Source organism: Rhinoraja longicauda, chromosome 6, assembly GCF_053455715.1.
Source record: "Rhinoraja longicauda isolate Sanriku21f chromosome 6, sRhiLon1.1, whole genome shotgun sequence".
In the NCBI taxonomy this organism is placed as follows: Eukaryota; Metazoa; Chordata; class Chondrichthyes; order Rajiformes; family Arhynchobatidae; genus Rhinoraja; species Rhinoraja longicauda.
Window position 1 is genome coordinate 40,204,385 of NC_135958.1, and position 14,659 is coordinate 40,219,043.

The 14,659-nt window shown below is 46.4% G+C and overlaps 1 protein-coding gene and 1 pseudogene across 1 annotated transcript in view; one reads left to right on the forward strand and one right to left on the reverse strand.

The window, feature by feature from the left end:
- Window positions 1-3,734, reverse strand: part of LOC144594717 (dipeptidase 1-like) — a 60,495-nt pseudogene extending 56,761 nt beyond the window's left edge.
- Window positions 1-14,659, forward strand: part of dpep1 (dipeptidase 1) — a 39,896-nt gene that overhangs the window by 751 nt on the left and 24,486 nt on the right. The window contains exons 2-4 of the mRNA XM_078401794.1: window positions 4,391-4,509; window positions 9,276-9,402; window positions 12,060-12,192. Coding sequence (XP_078257920.1) covers window positions 4,406-4,509; window positions 9,276-9,402; window positions 12,060-12,192 — 364 coding nt within the window. The 5' untranslated portion in view covers window positions 4,391-4,405. The remainder of the gene's footprint in view (window positions 1-4,390; window positions 4,510-9,275; window positions 9,403-12,059; window positions 12,193-14,659) is intronic.

Genomic DNA, 14,659 nt, shown 5'->3' on the forward strand with positions numbered 1-14,659 from the left:
ACCACCCTCTGTGTGAAAAACTGCACCTCCTGTCCCCTTTAAATCTTTAGCCTGGGAAGCAGCATTATGGACTCCGCGTCCTGTGTCTAGTGGGAAGACCTGGACAGATCCCATGGTTTGAATAACCGAATGTGCAGCAAGTGCCTGCAAGTGCCAGGTGCAAGTGGCTGGTGATGGGGTTGGTGAGATGCTGCAGCCACTGCTGTGCATCCTTGAGGCTGACAGCCACGAACACGTTGGCGACTCCAAGCTGAGGAATGTGTGCACAGTGAGGGGTTGGATATCCGCGGATGGAAGGAGCAGACCGGGAAGCCTGTGCTGGAGTCTCCACAACACATTTTGTTCCCCAGCCAGTGGAAGCTGGAGAGAAGAGGGATTGGGAAATAGGGAAGAGTATCAGTGGAAGGAGATGCAATGATGATGGGAGCAGGCAGGTATTTCTCAGGTTGCACCATTATTAGTTTAGAGATACAGCACAGAAACAGGCCCTTCAGCCCACTGAGTCCGCACCAATGCTCTTCCCTGTTACTCTATCCCCACACACCAACATCACCCGACACACACTAGGGACAATTTTGCATTTATACATTTAAATCCAAGCCAATTATCCTACAAATTAGCGGCACGGTGGCGCAGCGGTAGAGTTGCTGCCTTACAGCGAATGCAGCGCCGGAGACTCAGGTTCGATCCTGACTACTGGCCCCGTCTGTACGGAGTTTGTACGTTCTCCCCGTGACCTGCATGGGTTTTCTCCGAGATCTTCGGTTTCCTCCCACACTCCAAAGACGTACAGGTTTGTAAGTTAATTGGTTTGGTAAATGTAAAACTTGTCCCTAGTGGGTGTAGGATAGTGTTAATGTGCGGGGATCGCTGGGCGGCACGGTCCCGGTGGGCCGAAGGGCCTGTTTCCGCGCTGTATCTCTAAATCTAAAAAATCTGAACGTGTGTGTGTGTTTGGAGTGTAGTAGGAAACTGAGGACCTCGGAGAAAAACCACACAGGTCACGGGGAGAACGTACAAACTCCGTACAGACAGCACCCGTAGTCAGGATCGAACATGGGTCTCTGGCGCTGTAAGGCAGTAGCTCTACCGCTGCACCACCGTGCCGCCCTTAATTCATCCAGGAACAAAGGTGTCATTGAATGGCTGCAGGACTACCCAAAGGAGCCTGGGAACAGCCAGGATTTGTGGGTCAAGTCAAGTCAAGTTTATTTCTCACATGCATATACAAGATGTGCAGTGAAATGAAAGTGGCAATGCCTGCGGATTGTGCTAAACTACAAAACAGAATAGAAGAAAAAATGTTAACACAAAAAATAAATTAACACAGTAAATTAAATTAGTCCCTGGTGATATGAGAGTTAACAGTCCTGATGGCCTGTGGGAAGAAACCGTCCCATCCTCTGTATTCACAGCGTGACAGCGGAGGCGCTTGCCTGCGTGGCAGCTGGAACAGTCCGTTGCTGGGGTGGTAGGGGTCCCCCATAATGTTGCTGGCTCTGGATCGGCACCTCCTGATGTATAGGTCGTAGGAAGCCTCGTAGGAAGAAGGATAAGATTGTACTGGCAGACTTCCCTGGCCAGGTGGTTAGCCAATGCCACCTGCTGGTGTGTGGAAGGCAGACCAGATGAACGTGTGGCTGAAGAAATGGTGTCAGAAGGTTGGCTTTAGGTTCCCTGAGGAATTGGGATCATTTCTGTGAGAGGAGAGACCTCCACAAGCTAGAGCATGTCAATAGTAATGGGATCAAGGTGTGCATGGTACCTCCTGTTGAAGGGAATTTAAGCTCACGGCACAGAGGTGGGAGCCTCGGGATGGAGTGTGCAGGAAGGAACTGCAGATGCCGATTTAAACCGAAGACAGACACAAAGTGCTGGAGTAACTCAGCGGGTCAGGCAGCATCTCTGGAGAGAAGGAATGGGTGATGTTTCGGGTCGAGACCCTTCTTCAGACTGAGAGTCAGGGGAAAGGAAAACGAGAGATATAGACGGAGATGTAGAGAGATAGAGAACAAATGAATGAAAGATATGCAAAAAAGCAACGATGATAAAGGAAACAGGTGCTATCAGCTAGATAGGTTGGCAGATGGCAAAGAGTGGGATTAAAGGGGGCTTTTTATGGTTTATTGCCAGTGACCAGTGGTGTTTTGCAAGGGGTTAGTGTTGGGTCTGCTATTCTTCACGCTGTATATCAATGATTTGGATGATGGAATTGATGGCTTTGTGGCCGGGTGGCGCCAGCAATGGCAGACATCGGGAGCTCCAAGCCGCAGGAGCTACGACCGTCACAACACGGGAGCTTCGATCGCCCCGACGCGGGAGCTTCGATCACCCCGACGCGGGAGCTTCGATCGCCCCGACGTGGGAGCTTCGACCCTCGGCTGGGGGAGCTTTGATAGTTAGACTGCCCCGACCGTGGGAGAATAAAGGGCCTGTCCCACTTAGGCGATTTTTTAGCCGATTTTTTAGGCGACTGTCAAAGTCGTAGCAGATCGCCATAATTTTCTTTTACCCAATGACAATAACCACGACAATGCCGAGTCAGGTCGAGATTACACCGTCTTCGGAAACATCGCAAAATTCCTATGCTGTCAATGCTTCTCCGACGTCCTCATTTTCGCTGAAATCACTGACAAGTCGGTAAGTACTTGAGAGTTTGCCCGGGTTACTTGGAAACCAAGCTTCATGGTAAGAAGGCATAAACTGGATTGACTTCCAGTTTACTAATAGCAGTATTAAGAAATTTAATTTTAAAAGTGGTTAAATGGATTTTTGTGCAGAGTGTGGGCATTCTTTGAAAGTGTACGGAAGATGCATATCTGGTTTCTGGGTTGCATATCTGGGTTGGGAGCCTACTTTAAATGTAATGGCTGATGGCCATAAACATCCCACGAAAATTCCCACGCTTAGCTGACCGTCAAACTGTCGCCTCCAATCTACCTGTCAAATGTCCTGACGGTAAATAAATTGGTTAAACACAAGTATTTTATGGTATCTTCAAATGACTTTACTTAATTTAATATTATGTGCTTCTAAAAGCATCTAAGAGAACCTAGCAAACCTGGGGACAGCATGCGACAGCGCCTGGCGACAAGCCAGCTGTCGCCGAGAAATTTCACTCCGGATGATTTCTCAGCGACGCGCTAAGATCCACTACGATTCTTGGAAGACTCCTCACGATCATGCCCGCGACACCCGGCAAACTGTCGGCAACAGCCTAGTCACCGGCAGTCGCCTTAAAATCGCCTAAGTGGGACAGGCCCTTAAAGAGACTTTATTGCCTTCCATCACAGTGAGGCATGTGTGGAATCCGCTGTGGTGGATGTTTATGTTAACTTTTATGTAGTTGTGTGTCTCGTTGCTTTTTGTTTAGTATGGCTGTATGGTAATTTGAATTTCACTGCTTATTTGGTACATGTGACAATAAACTGACCTTGAAACCTTGAAGCTTGAACCTTGAAACAAAGATAGGTGGAGAGGCAGGTTGTGTCGGAAGCAGTCAGCAGAAGGACTTGGACAGACTGGGAGAGTGGGCAGATGGAACACAGCTCAGTAAATTATGTAGACATGCACTTTGGTCATGGGGATAAAGGCCTGGACTATTTACTAAATAGAGAGAGGTTTCAGAAATCAGAGGTGCAAAGGGACTTGGGAGTACTGGTGCAGGATTCCCAAAAGGATCATTTACAGGTTGAGTCAGTACTAAAGAAGCCAAATGCAATGTTAGCATTCATTTTGAGATGACTCGAATATAAAAGCATGGATGTAATGCTGAGGAATTTTAGACCACATTTTGGAGCATTGAAAGCAGTTTTGGGCCTGTACTCGCTGGAGTTAAGAAGGATGAGGTGGGATCTCATTGAAACTTGCCGAATAATGACAGGCCTAGATAGATGGGATGTGGAGAAGATGTTTCCACTTGTTGGAGAGTCTCGGACCAGGGGCCACAGCCTCAAAATAAAAGGACATACCTTTAAAAATGAGATGAAGAAGAATTTATTTAGCCAGACGGCAGTAAATCTGTGTAATTTATTGCTATAGATGGCTGCGGAGGCCGAGTCTTTGGGTAGTTTTAAAGTGGAGATTGATAGGTTCTTGATTAGTTAGGGTGTCAAATCTTATGGGGAGAATGCAGGAGAATGGGTTGAGATAGATCAGCCATGATTGAATGGCAGAGCAGACTCGATGGGTTGAATGGCCTCATTCTGCGCCGATGTCTTATGTAATTACCTGTGGAGGGGATGGCCAGACAACACTTTGTGTTGGGACTCTTCTTCAGGTGATTTCAGCATCTACAGGTTCTTGAGTTCATTATGTTTTTTTATGTTATATATCTCTGATATAAAATGAGAGAAAAGTAGAAATTCACAACATTATATCTAATTCACAGGAATCAGTGATAAAGATGTGGATTGCTCTCTTCCTGTTGAGTGTTTGCCAACTCTGCTCCGCGGATGAGTACAGACGTCGAGCAGAGATGTTAATGAAACAAACTCCTCTTGTAGATGGGTGAGTGAAACAGATTTCTAGGTGAAGTTACTAATCATCGTGTAACTTTCTCAAATGTCGTCAAGCTGGGTTTCCATGAAATCACACGTGAATCTTCATTGCGGTTTATTTAGTGTAGTTTAGTTTTTTACTTTAGAGATACAGAGCGGAATCAGGCCCTTCGGCCCACCGAGTCTGTGCCGACCAGCGATCCCCGTACGTTAAAACTACCTTACACACACGAGGGATCATTTACAATTCCACACATGTTAGGGCAGTCACGGTGGCGCAGCGGTAGAGTTGCTGCCTTACAGCGAATGCAGCACCGGAGACCAGGGTTCGATCCCTACCACGGGTGATGTCTGTACGGAGTTTGTACGTTCTCCCCGTGACCTGCGTGGGTTTTCTCCCAGTTCTTCAGTTTCCTCCCACACTCCAAAGACGTACGGGTCTGTAGGTTAATTGGTTTGGTAAATGTAGAAATTGTCCCTAGTGGGTGTAGGATAGTGTTAGTGTGCAGGGATCGCTGGTCGGCGTGGACTCGGTGGGCCAAAGGACCTGTTTCCGCGCTGTATCTCTAAAAATTTTTTTTTAATTATACCAAGCCAATTACCCTACAAACTTGTACATCTTTAGAGTGTGAGAGGAAACCGGAGCACTCGGAGAAAACCCATGCAGTCACGGGGAGAACGTACAAACTCCGTACAGACGGCACCCGTAGTCAGGATTGAACCCGGGTGTCCGGCGCTGTCTACACATATTCGGGCGGCACGGTGGTCCAGCGGTAGAGTTGCTGCCCTACAGCGCGTCCAACGCCGGAGACCAGGGTTCGATCCTGACTACGGGTGCTGTCTGTAAGGAGTTTGCACGTTCTCCCCGTGAACTGCGTGGGTTTTCTCCGGGATCTTCGGTTTACTCCCACAGTCCAAAGACGTAGAAATTTGTAGGTTAATTGGCTTGTTTAAAGTGTAAAAATAATTGTCCCTTGTGTGTGTAGGATAGTGTTAATGTACGAGGATCGTTGGTCGGCACGGACTCGGTGAGCCGAATTGCCTATTTCCGCGCTGTATTTCTAAACTAAACTAAACTAAACTAAACATATCATCATCATATCATATATATACAGCCGGAAACAGGCCTTTTCGGCCCTCCAAGTCCGTGCCGCCCAGCGATCCCCGCACATTAACACTATCCTACACCCACTAGGGACAATTTTTTACATTTACCCAGTCAATTAACCTACATATCTGTACGTCTTTGGAGTGTGGGAGGAAACCGAAGATCTCGGAGAAAACCCACGCAGGTCACGGGGAGAACGTACAAACTCCTTACAGTGCAGCACCCGTAGTCAGGATCGAACCTGAGTCTCCGGCGCTGCATTCGCTGTAATGCAGCAACTCTACCGCTGCGCTACCGTGCCGCCCGTACATAGTTTTCAATATTGTCACAAAATGTATTGAAAGTTGATGAATGATTTCCGTGGCACTGTTTAAGTGACAGAATTGCCTAAATAGCAATGATAGACTGCTTTATGCTCTGTCTGCTCCTCTGTGTCACTGCTGGACTAAATAAAGAGGAAATGAACAACCCAAGGGGCCAAACGTGAGGATGACAATCTCAAAATGTAGCATGAGGTTTGTATGTAACCTGTCCATATACCTCCTCCCTCGACTCCGTCCAAGGACCCCGACCTCTTTTTAGGAGGCAGAGGTTCACTTGCACCTCCTCCAACCTTAACTACTGTATCCGCTGTTCCAGGAGTGGACTCCAATATATCGACGAGACCAAGAGCAGGCTCGGCGATCGTTTCGCTGAACACCTCCGCTCAGTCCGCCTAGACATACACGGTTGCCAAACACTTTAATGCATCCTCCCATTCCCATTCTGACCTTTCTGTCCTGGGCCTCCTCCATTGTCAGAGTGAGGCCCAACGCTAATTGGAGGAACAGCACCTCATATTTTTCTTGAGCATGTTGCAACCCAGCGGTATTGGATATTGACCTCTAATTTCAAGTAACCCTTTCTTACCCCCTCTATCCATCCCTCTCCCACCCTAGTTCTCCGACTAGTTTTACTGTCTTCCTAATTAAATTTAACCTTGTACGTCTCGTTCTCACCTTCCCCTACATCTTCCTTCATATACGTCCCCTTTGATGTCTCGTTTTCACACCTTACCCTTCCATATCTCCATGTCTCCCACTCCCCAGAATCTCAGTCTGAAGAAGGGTCTCGACCCGAAACATCACCCATTCTTTCTATCCAGAGATGCTGCCTGTCTCGCTGAGTTACTCCAGCAATTGTGTCTATCTTCAGTGTAAACCAGGATCTGCAGTTCCTTCCTACACATAAAGTCTGTACTTGCTCTAGGATTTTGCCCTGGATTAGACAAGTGCCAGAAGACATCTTTGCCATGTGGGGGATTTGCTGTCCAAGATGTTGGTGAGGCCGCATCTGGAGCATTTATTCAGTTTTTAAAATACTTAAGGGATTGGACAGGCTAGATACAGGAAAGATGTTCCTGATGTTAGGGGAGTCCCGAACCAGGGGTCACAGTTTAAGAATAAGGGGTAGGCCATTTAGGACTGAGATGAGGAAAAACCTCCACGCAGAGAGTTGTGAATCTGTAGAATTCTCTGCCACAGGAGGCAGTGGAGGCCGATTCACTAGATGATTTCAAGAGAGATTTAGATTTAGCTCATAGGGCTGAAGGAATCAAGGGATATGGGGGAAAAAGCAGGAATGGGGCACTGATTTTGGATGATCAGCCATGATCATATTGAATGGCGGTTCTGGCTCGAAGGGCCGAATGGCCTACTCCTGCACCTATTTTCTGTGTTTCTATCTTTTGGTCACTCTGCGACAGGAGGGATGTTGTTAAGCTGGAAAGAGTGCAGAAAAGATTCACAAGGATGTTGCCAGGACTTGAGGGCGTGGGCTAAAACGGGAGGGTAGCACGAGGACTTTGTTGGGCAGGCTGGGACTTTATTCCTTGGAGCACAAGATCTTGTTGAGGTAGGTAAAATCAGGGGGGAGGGGATAAATAGGTTAATGCACAGTCTTTTACCCAGAATAGGGGAGTTAAAAACCAGAGGACCTAGGCTTACGGTGAAAGGGGAAAGATTAATAAACATCTGAGAGGAAACCTTTTCATACAGAGGGTGGTGGGTATATGGAATAGGATGCCAGAGGAGGTGGTTGAGGCAGGGCCTATAACATTTGAAAGCCATTCGGACAGGTACATAATTGGGGAAGGTTTAGAGGGATATGCAGCCAGGTAGGACTAGTGTAGATGGGGCATCTTGATTAGCATGGACAAGTTGGGCTGAAGGGTCTATGAATCTAAATTATAAGGCTCTATCTATCTAAGTCCAGCCACTCTTGAGATGATTGGCTAGACTTTGCTCATTGGAGAGTTGCAGTAAAGTGGGGTTTGGAGCCTCTGGGTTTGGTTGGTTTCAGTGTCCCGGGGTAATGGGTTGGCCATCTCCATGCGGGTGCTTCATATCAAGGTGCAGTGGTCATCATCTAGCAGACCAGCAGCATGCCTGTGGGTTTGTGTGCCTTGACATCAGCTACCCAGAGCATCAAAAACAATGTCGCCCTGTTACCTTTGTCTCAACTTGCAGGCCTTCAAAATATCCCTGAAATGTCAGTGAGAGGTGAAGGGACACAGAAACATGTTCTGGACAAGCAGGGATCTGGCCTTATCCCCAGCAAATGCCCTTCAGGTTTTTTTTAATTTCCAGGAGACTCACTTTGCTGCAGTTTCAATGGAGTTGAAGTAACATGAGAGTGTCCTGAAATGTTCATAAGTTCATAAGTGATAGGAGCAGAATTAGGCCCTTCGGCCCATCAGGTCTACTCCCCCATTCAATCATGGCTGATCCATCTCCCCCTCCAAACCCCATTCTCCTGCCTTCTCCCCATAACCCCTGTCACCCGTACTAATCAAGAATCTACCTATCTCTGCCTAAAAAATATCCACTGACTTGGCCTCCACAGCCTTCTGTGGCAAAGAATTCCACAGATTCACCACCCTCTGACTGAACAAATTTCTTCTCATCTCCTTTCTAAAGGAACATCCTTTAATTCTGAGGCTATGGCCTCCGGTCCTACACTCTCCCACCAGTGGAAACATCCTCTCCACAACCACTCTATCCAGGCCTTTCACTATTCGGTAAGTTTCAATGAGGTCCCCCCTCATCCTTCTAAACACCAGCGAGTACAGGCCCAGTGCTGTCAAACGCTCATCATTTGTTAACCCACTCATTCCCGGGATCATTCTCTGGGATCATTTCATCGCTAACATATTAGTGGTGCAGATGCTGGAGAAGCTTATCACTAGCTGAGATTGGAACCATGATATAGTTTCTTGTAGTTTATTACATAATAATGTTTCTTCTTCAGAAAGATAAAGAATTTATCATTTTTTCCAATACAAAATGACTCATTGTTTCCAGTGCTTTTGGTCTTTTGATTTTGATTTATTCTTGAGTTAGGTGAGATCAAGCACACAAGTAATAGTTCCTCCATAACTTTGACAAGCACTTCCCCATGTTACCATTTCCCATTTTAATGGAATTCAAAGGTCAATGGAAAACAGTTTTGAAAACACAAGAATCCTGATTCATTCTCAGCGTACTGAAGTGCTTTTTAAAAATACATTGGAAATGACATTGTTTGTACATTTGCCAATTTATGAAGAATTTCAATAGAATATATGCTGGCTAACATATCGGAGCCCATCCTGTTGTTTGACATTTGAAGGCTTTTCTTTCCAAAATTAGACACAATGACCTCCCTTACCAACTTCTAATGCGTTTCCACAACCAACTGTCCAAAGTGGATCTGAATAAACTGAATGGAACCCACACTAACATCCCGAAGCTGAAAGCTGGTCTAGTGGGAGGACAGGTATTTGATTTGCTTATTAATTGTGCATTCATTTTCAGTTTAGTTTAATTTAGAGATACAGCCTGGAAACAGGCTCTTCGGCCCAGCTTGTCCCTTCTGACCAGCGATCCCTGCACATTAACACTATCCTACACCCACTGGGGACAGTTTTTTAACTTATACTAAGCCAATTAACCTATAAACCTGTACGTCTTTGGAGTGTGGGAGGAAACCGAGGATCTAAGAGAAAATCCATGCGGTCACGGGGAGAACTGCGTACAGACAGCACCCATAGTCAGGATCGAACCCTGGTCTCCGGCGCTCCAAGCGCTGTAAGGCAGCAACTCTACCGCTGCACCACCGTGCCAACCGTATTCAAGTATTCAAGTTCAGATTCTATTGGTTGATAAAAAAAAGTAAATTGAAAGAAATAAACTGGGTAAGTTTAAAGCGAGCTCTTCAGTTGCAGGGAGAATAATTGCCAACGTGAAGCAAATAGCTATTTCTGAGGTAATTTATTTTATTGAAGCATTGAATCTCCATTAGGCGGGGCCAATGGTGGACAGCCAAACACAAATCCATCAGGGAAACATCTAGTATGAGCGTCATCTTATCAATGAAACTTTTCATAGCACAAAATCATAACGTCTACCATTTTAGGGAAGCGTGCAATATTGCCGTTTACAGTCTGGACTCTACGCGTGTCAGAGTATTGGACAGTTCCATTATTATCATTGTCAATCAGTTGATATGTTAATCAGTTCTCATGAAAGCATTTCATTGAGCCAGAATTATCCCATCTGTTTAATATGAGTGTGCCTTGGCCACTAATTTCAAAAGTTGAACTTTTACAACGTTCCAATATGGAAAAACATCTTTTAATAGGAATCTGAGGGGTACCTTTTTCACACAAAAGGTGGTGGGGGTATGGAACAAGCTGCCAGAGGAGGGAGTTAAAGCAGGGACTATCCCAACTTTTAAGAAGCAGTTGGACAGGGACATGGTTTGGAGGAATACAGGACAAGTTTGGAGGGATACGGGTCAAAAACGGGCAAGTGGGACTAGTGTGGCTGGGACATGTTGGCCGGTGAGGGCAAGTTGGGCCGAAGGGCCTGTTTCCATGCCGTATCACTCACTATATGACTTTATGACTCTATGACTCTATCTCACAATTTATGGGGAAAATAATACATGTCATTGGGCAATGTGAATAAGCAAATAGAAACACTGAACGTGGCTAAAATCCAAATGTTCCAAATCAGCAGAGTACTAACTTGTTGTACAGGTCATCGAGCCATCTATAACACCAAAGAAATGGCTTCCATGGTTCCGTCTAACATTTATAGTCATGGCATTTGAATTTGGATAAACCGATTTGGAGATGGTCTTTTATAAAAGCTTTTGGTTGCCTAGAAAGTAATTAGAAAGGTAAATTAATGGAGTGTCACCTGAACTGGAGTACACTTTGCTAAATTAATCTCCAAATCTTTTAGTTTAAGAGAAGGAAACCTGTAAAATAGTGGAGTGTGTGTAGTGGAGGGAGACTTGTTATCTTGCATGATCCAGCACAAAGATTTGTTGTCCCAAGTCTCTTGTTCTTGTGCCACTCTACTCTTGTGCCGGAGTAGACTTGATGGGCCAAATGGCCTAATTCTACTGCTTTCACTTTAGACCTCTCTAATAAAAGTGTTAGAAAGTGACTCATCTCCAAATTTTCCATAGTAAATCTCTGAATAATTCAATGGGTGCTCAGGAAGCATTGTGACATACTTCCACGTAACTTGCCCACCACAAACTATCAACTCGATGGATATTTCTAAGGCAGAGACAGTTAGATTCTTGATTAGTACGGGTGTCAGGGGTTATGGGGAGAAGGGAGGGCAATGGGGTTAGGAGCGAGAGATAGATCAGCCATGATTGAATGGCGGCGTAGACTTGATGGGCTGAATGGCCTAATTCTGCTCCTATCTCTTTTGAACTTCTGAGCTTATTGCTTACTACCACAGAGCCCAACAAAACGTGAGTGTCTGGAAATAAACCAATCCGATCTAATCCGTACTTGGATGCACTGTCACCACAGTCTGTACGCAAATATCTGGGTGGAGTTAATAGTTAGATTCCAAGTTGTTTTTTCCTTCTGCTAGCAATAATAAAAGGTTGCCCGCAATCAGCATGAGGGTTCTCCATTGTGAGCCGATTAGCCATCAACATGGAGTGAGGAACGGGACTGATCAAATCTCTAGAGAGGTGACTTTTCACTTGCCGGGCCACATGGTGACAATTCTACCATTGTAAATTCTACGATGTAAGACGTTTTGACAGATATAAAGAAAGGAAGTGTTTAGAGAACTATGTTCCAAAAACAAGTAAATGGGCCCAGTCCTGAATCCCAACTTGGTTCATATGGTCAAGATGGGCAAAGGGCTTGTTTCTGAGTTGTATAGTTCGAAGTCTCCAAGCCTCTAATAGAACAAGGAATGTCCTTGTACCTCAGCTCCCCTGTTTTCCTCCAGTTTATCAGGAACAATACCCCGAAAACGAGTTGAATGCCCTGCTTACATTCTTGACACTATTCTGCAACTACCAAGCCATTACATTGATTCTTGTGCATTTGCTTTTATTTAATTTAGTTTGTACAAGTTCTAAATTGGAAAATAATGTACGACCTGTTGTTGCAGTTTTGGGTGGCATATACACCGTGTGACACCCAGTACAAGGATGCTGTGAGACAAACCCTGGAGCAAATAGATGTCATACACAGAATGTGTCGCATGTATCCTCAAACTTTCCAATGTGCAATTTCAAGCAGTGGTAAGTTATCATATTGCTGCCAGCAGTGGCAATTAATCAAAGAACATATTCAATGATGTTGCTGACCTTGTAACCTACTTAAACCTAAACCTCTTCTTCCCCACATCCTCTGATGACTAATACCATTGGTATGAGCTGAAATTGATATCTTTCCCTTTCATGCAAGAGTCTTGAGCATATTAATCTGTGTGACTCCTTGTCAGGAAGCTGTTCAGCGGTCCATGTGGATCGTGGATCCCAAGCACTGGAAGCTTCGATGCTGAAGATCGACGGTTGCTTCCAGCATTGACCCAGAGTCCTGAGCACAATCACTGTGTAAGAAGGAGCTGTAGATGCTGGTTTAAACAGAAGATAGACACAAAAAGCTGGAGTAACTGATAGATTTCACAGGGCTGCCAACTAACAGTATAACAGTATAACAACACTTTATTGTCATTCGGTATAAATACCGAACGAAATTTCAGCAGTCACAAGACACAGCAAAAAAGAAAAGAACACAGGACACCCGACCCCAACACAAACATCCATCACAGTGACTCCAAACACCCCCTCACTGTGATGGAGGCAACAAAACTTCCCCTCTCTTCCCCCCGCACCCACGGACAGGCAGCTCGACCCCTACCAAGGCAAACGACACGCACAGCCCCCGCAAGGGGATGGAAGGCCCCGCGGCCGAGCCGCCCCAGGCACCGAAACGTCCCACGGCCGAGCCGCGCTGGCGATGTTAAGTCCAGCGGCCGAGCCGCGCCGGGCACTAAAACGTCCCGCGGCCGCACCGGGCGATGTTAAGTCCAGCGGCCGAGCCACACCGGGCACTGAAACGTCCCGCAGCCGAGCCGTGCTGGGCACTGAAACGTCCCACGGCCGAGCCGCGCTGGCGATGTTAAGTCCAGCGGCCAAGCCGCGCCGGGCACTGAAACGTCCCGTGGCCGAGCCGCGCTGGCGATGTTAAGTCCAGCGGCCAAGCGGGCACTAAAACGTCTCGCGGCCGTACCGGGCGATGTTAAGTCCAGCGGCCGAGCCGCACCGGGCACTGAAACGTCCCGCGACCGAGCCGCACCGGGCACTGAAACGTTCCGCGACCGAGCCGCGCTGGCGATGTTAAGTCCAGCGGCCAAGCCACGCCGGGCACTGAAACGTCCCGCGGCCGAGCCGCGTTGGCGATGTTAAGTCCCGCAGCCGAGCCATGCCGGGCGATGGAAGGCCCCGCGGCCGAGCTGCGCCCCGGGGAAGAGACCTAATAAAAGAAAGGTTTCCCCCCGCCCCACCCCACCCCCCACACCCCACACCCCCACCACACATACACAGCCAAAAACAGAAACAAAAACCATCCCAACACCGACACAAACAAAAAAAAAGAAAAAAAGACAACAGACTGCCAGAGAGCCGCAGCCGTTAGACGCAGCCAACTCCTCCCAAAGACTGTTTCCTTTATCATCGTTACATTTTTGCATATCTTTCGGATTTCAAACTTTACCCGTGTCCTATATCTGACTTTACTCAGATAGGCACAGACACAAAATAAAACAGCTCATAGATCAGTGGTGAGTCTATCGGACAAGTCGGTTTATGAGCCGTGTACATCGGGAAGCAGTGTGCGCAAGCCCAAACTGCAACAATAATTCAAAGTAACTGTACAATTTTTATATCTTCATGATGCAATGGTCACTTGTGGAGTTGACATAAACTATCATTAATCAATGTCTTGCATCTTTGTATTTCCCCAGAGTTAACATTAATCCGTTTCTTGTTGTTTAGAATCCACCCATATATTGAACATGTAGATGCCATAATTGTCCAGATTCTACTCGCCAAATGGAGTCCCCTCATAAAAGAGGTCATTCATTTACCTTTGCTCTTGCCTGCTAATCACAGTTACAAAGAGCAGCTGTGATACAAGATTGCAACACATACGGACCAGGACAGAACTGCGAAGGTCTATCCCACTACCCAATAGATAAGGAAGCCTGCTTCTCAGCAGAATGTTTCAGCTTCAGCCATTCTGACTACATTCTTGGCCATTTTTCCCATCATGCTCCTCAGTATGTGAGTTCTAGGGTTAACCAAACTATAACCTACTCATCTTCCTTATAATTCTCAAAATTCCCCACAACACCCACCTCTTTCAATCTTACCTTCTCCTGCCTGGTGCCTCTGCGATTGAAACAGTCAGACATGGCCGTCAGTAGCTGTGTGACAAGTCCCAGCGATGTAACTTTGATCTGTCTCAGGTTGATGATCACAGGTAGTTTGCCTTGATATGGCTGGGTTGTGATCATCACAAGTCTATTGGTGGGTCTCTCTGATGTCTCTACAGGGGCAATAATTATTTGAATGTCCACCGTGATGACACTACTTGACGTCTTGTCTTGTGGCTACCAGACTCCATTACAGAAAAGCCCCAGCACATTAGGTAGGAAGGAACTGCAGATGATGGTTTACACCGAAGATAGACACAAAATGCTGG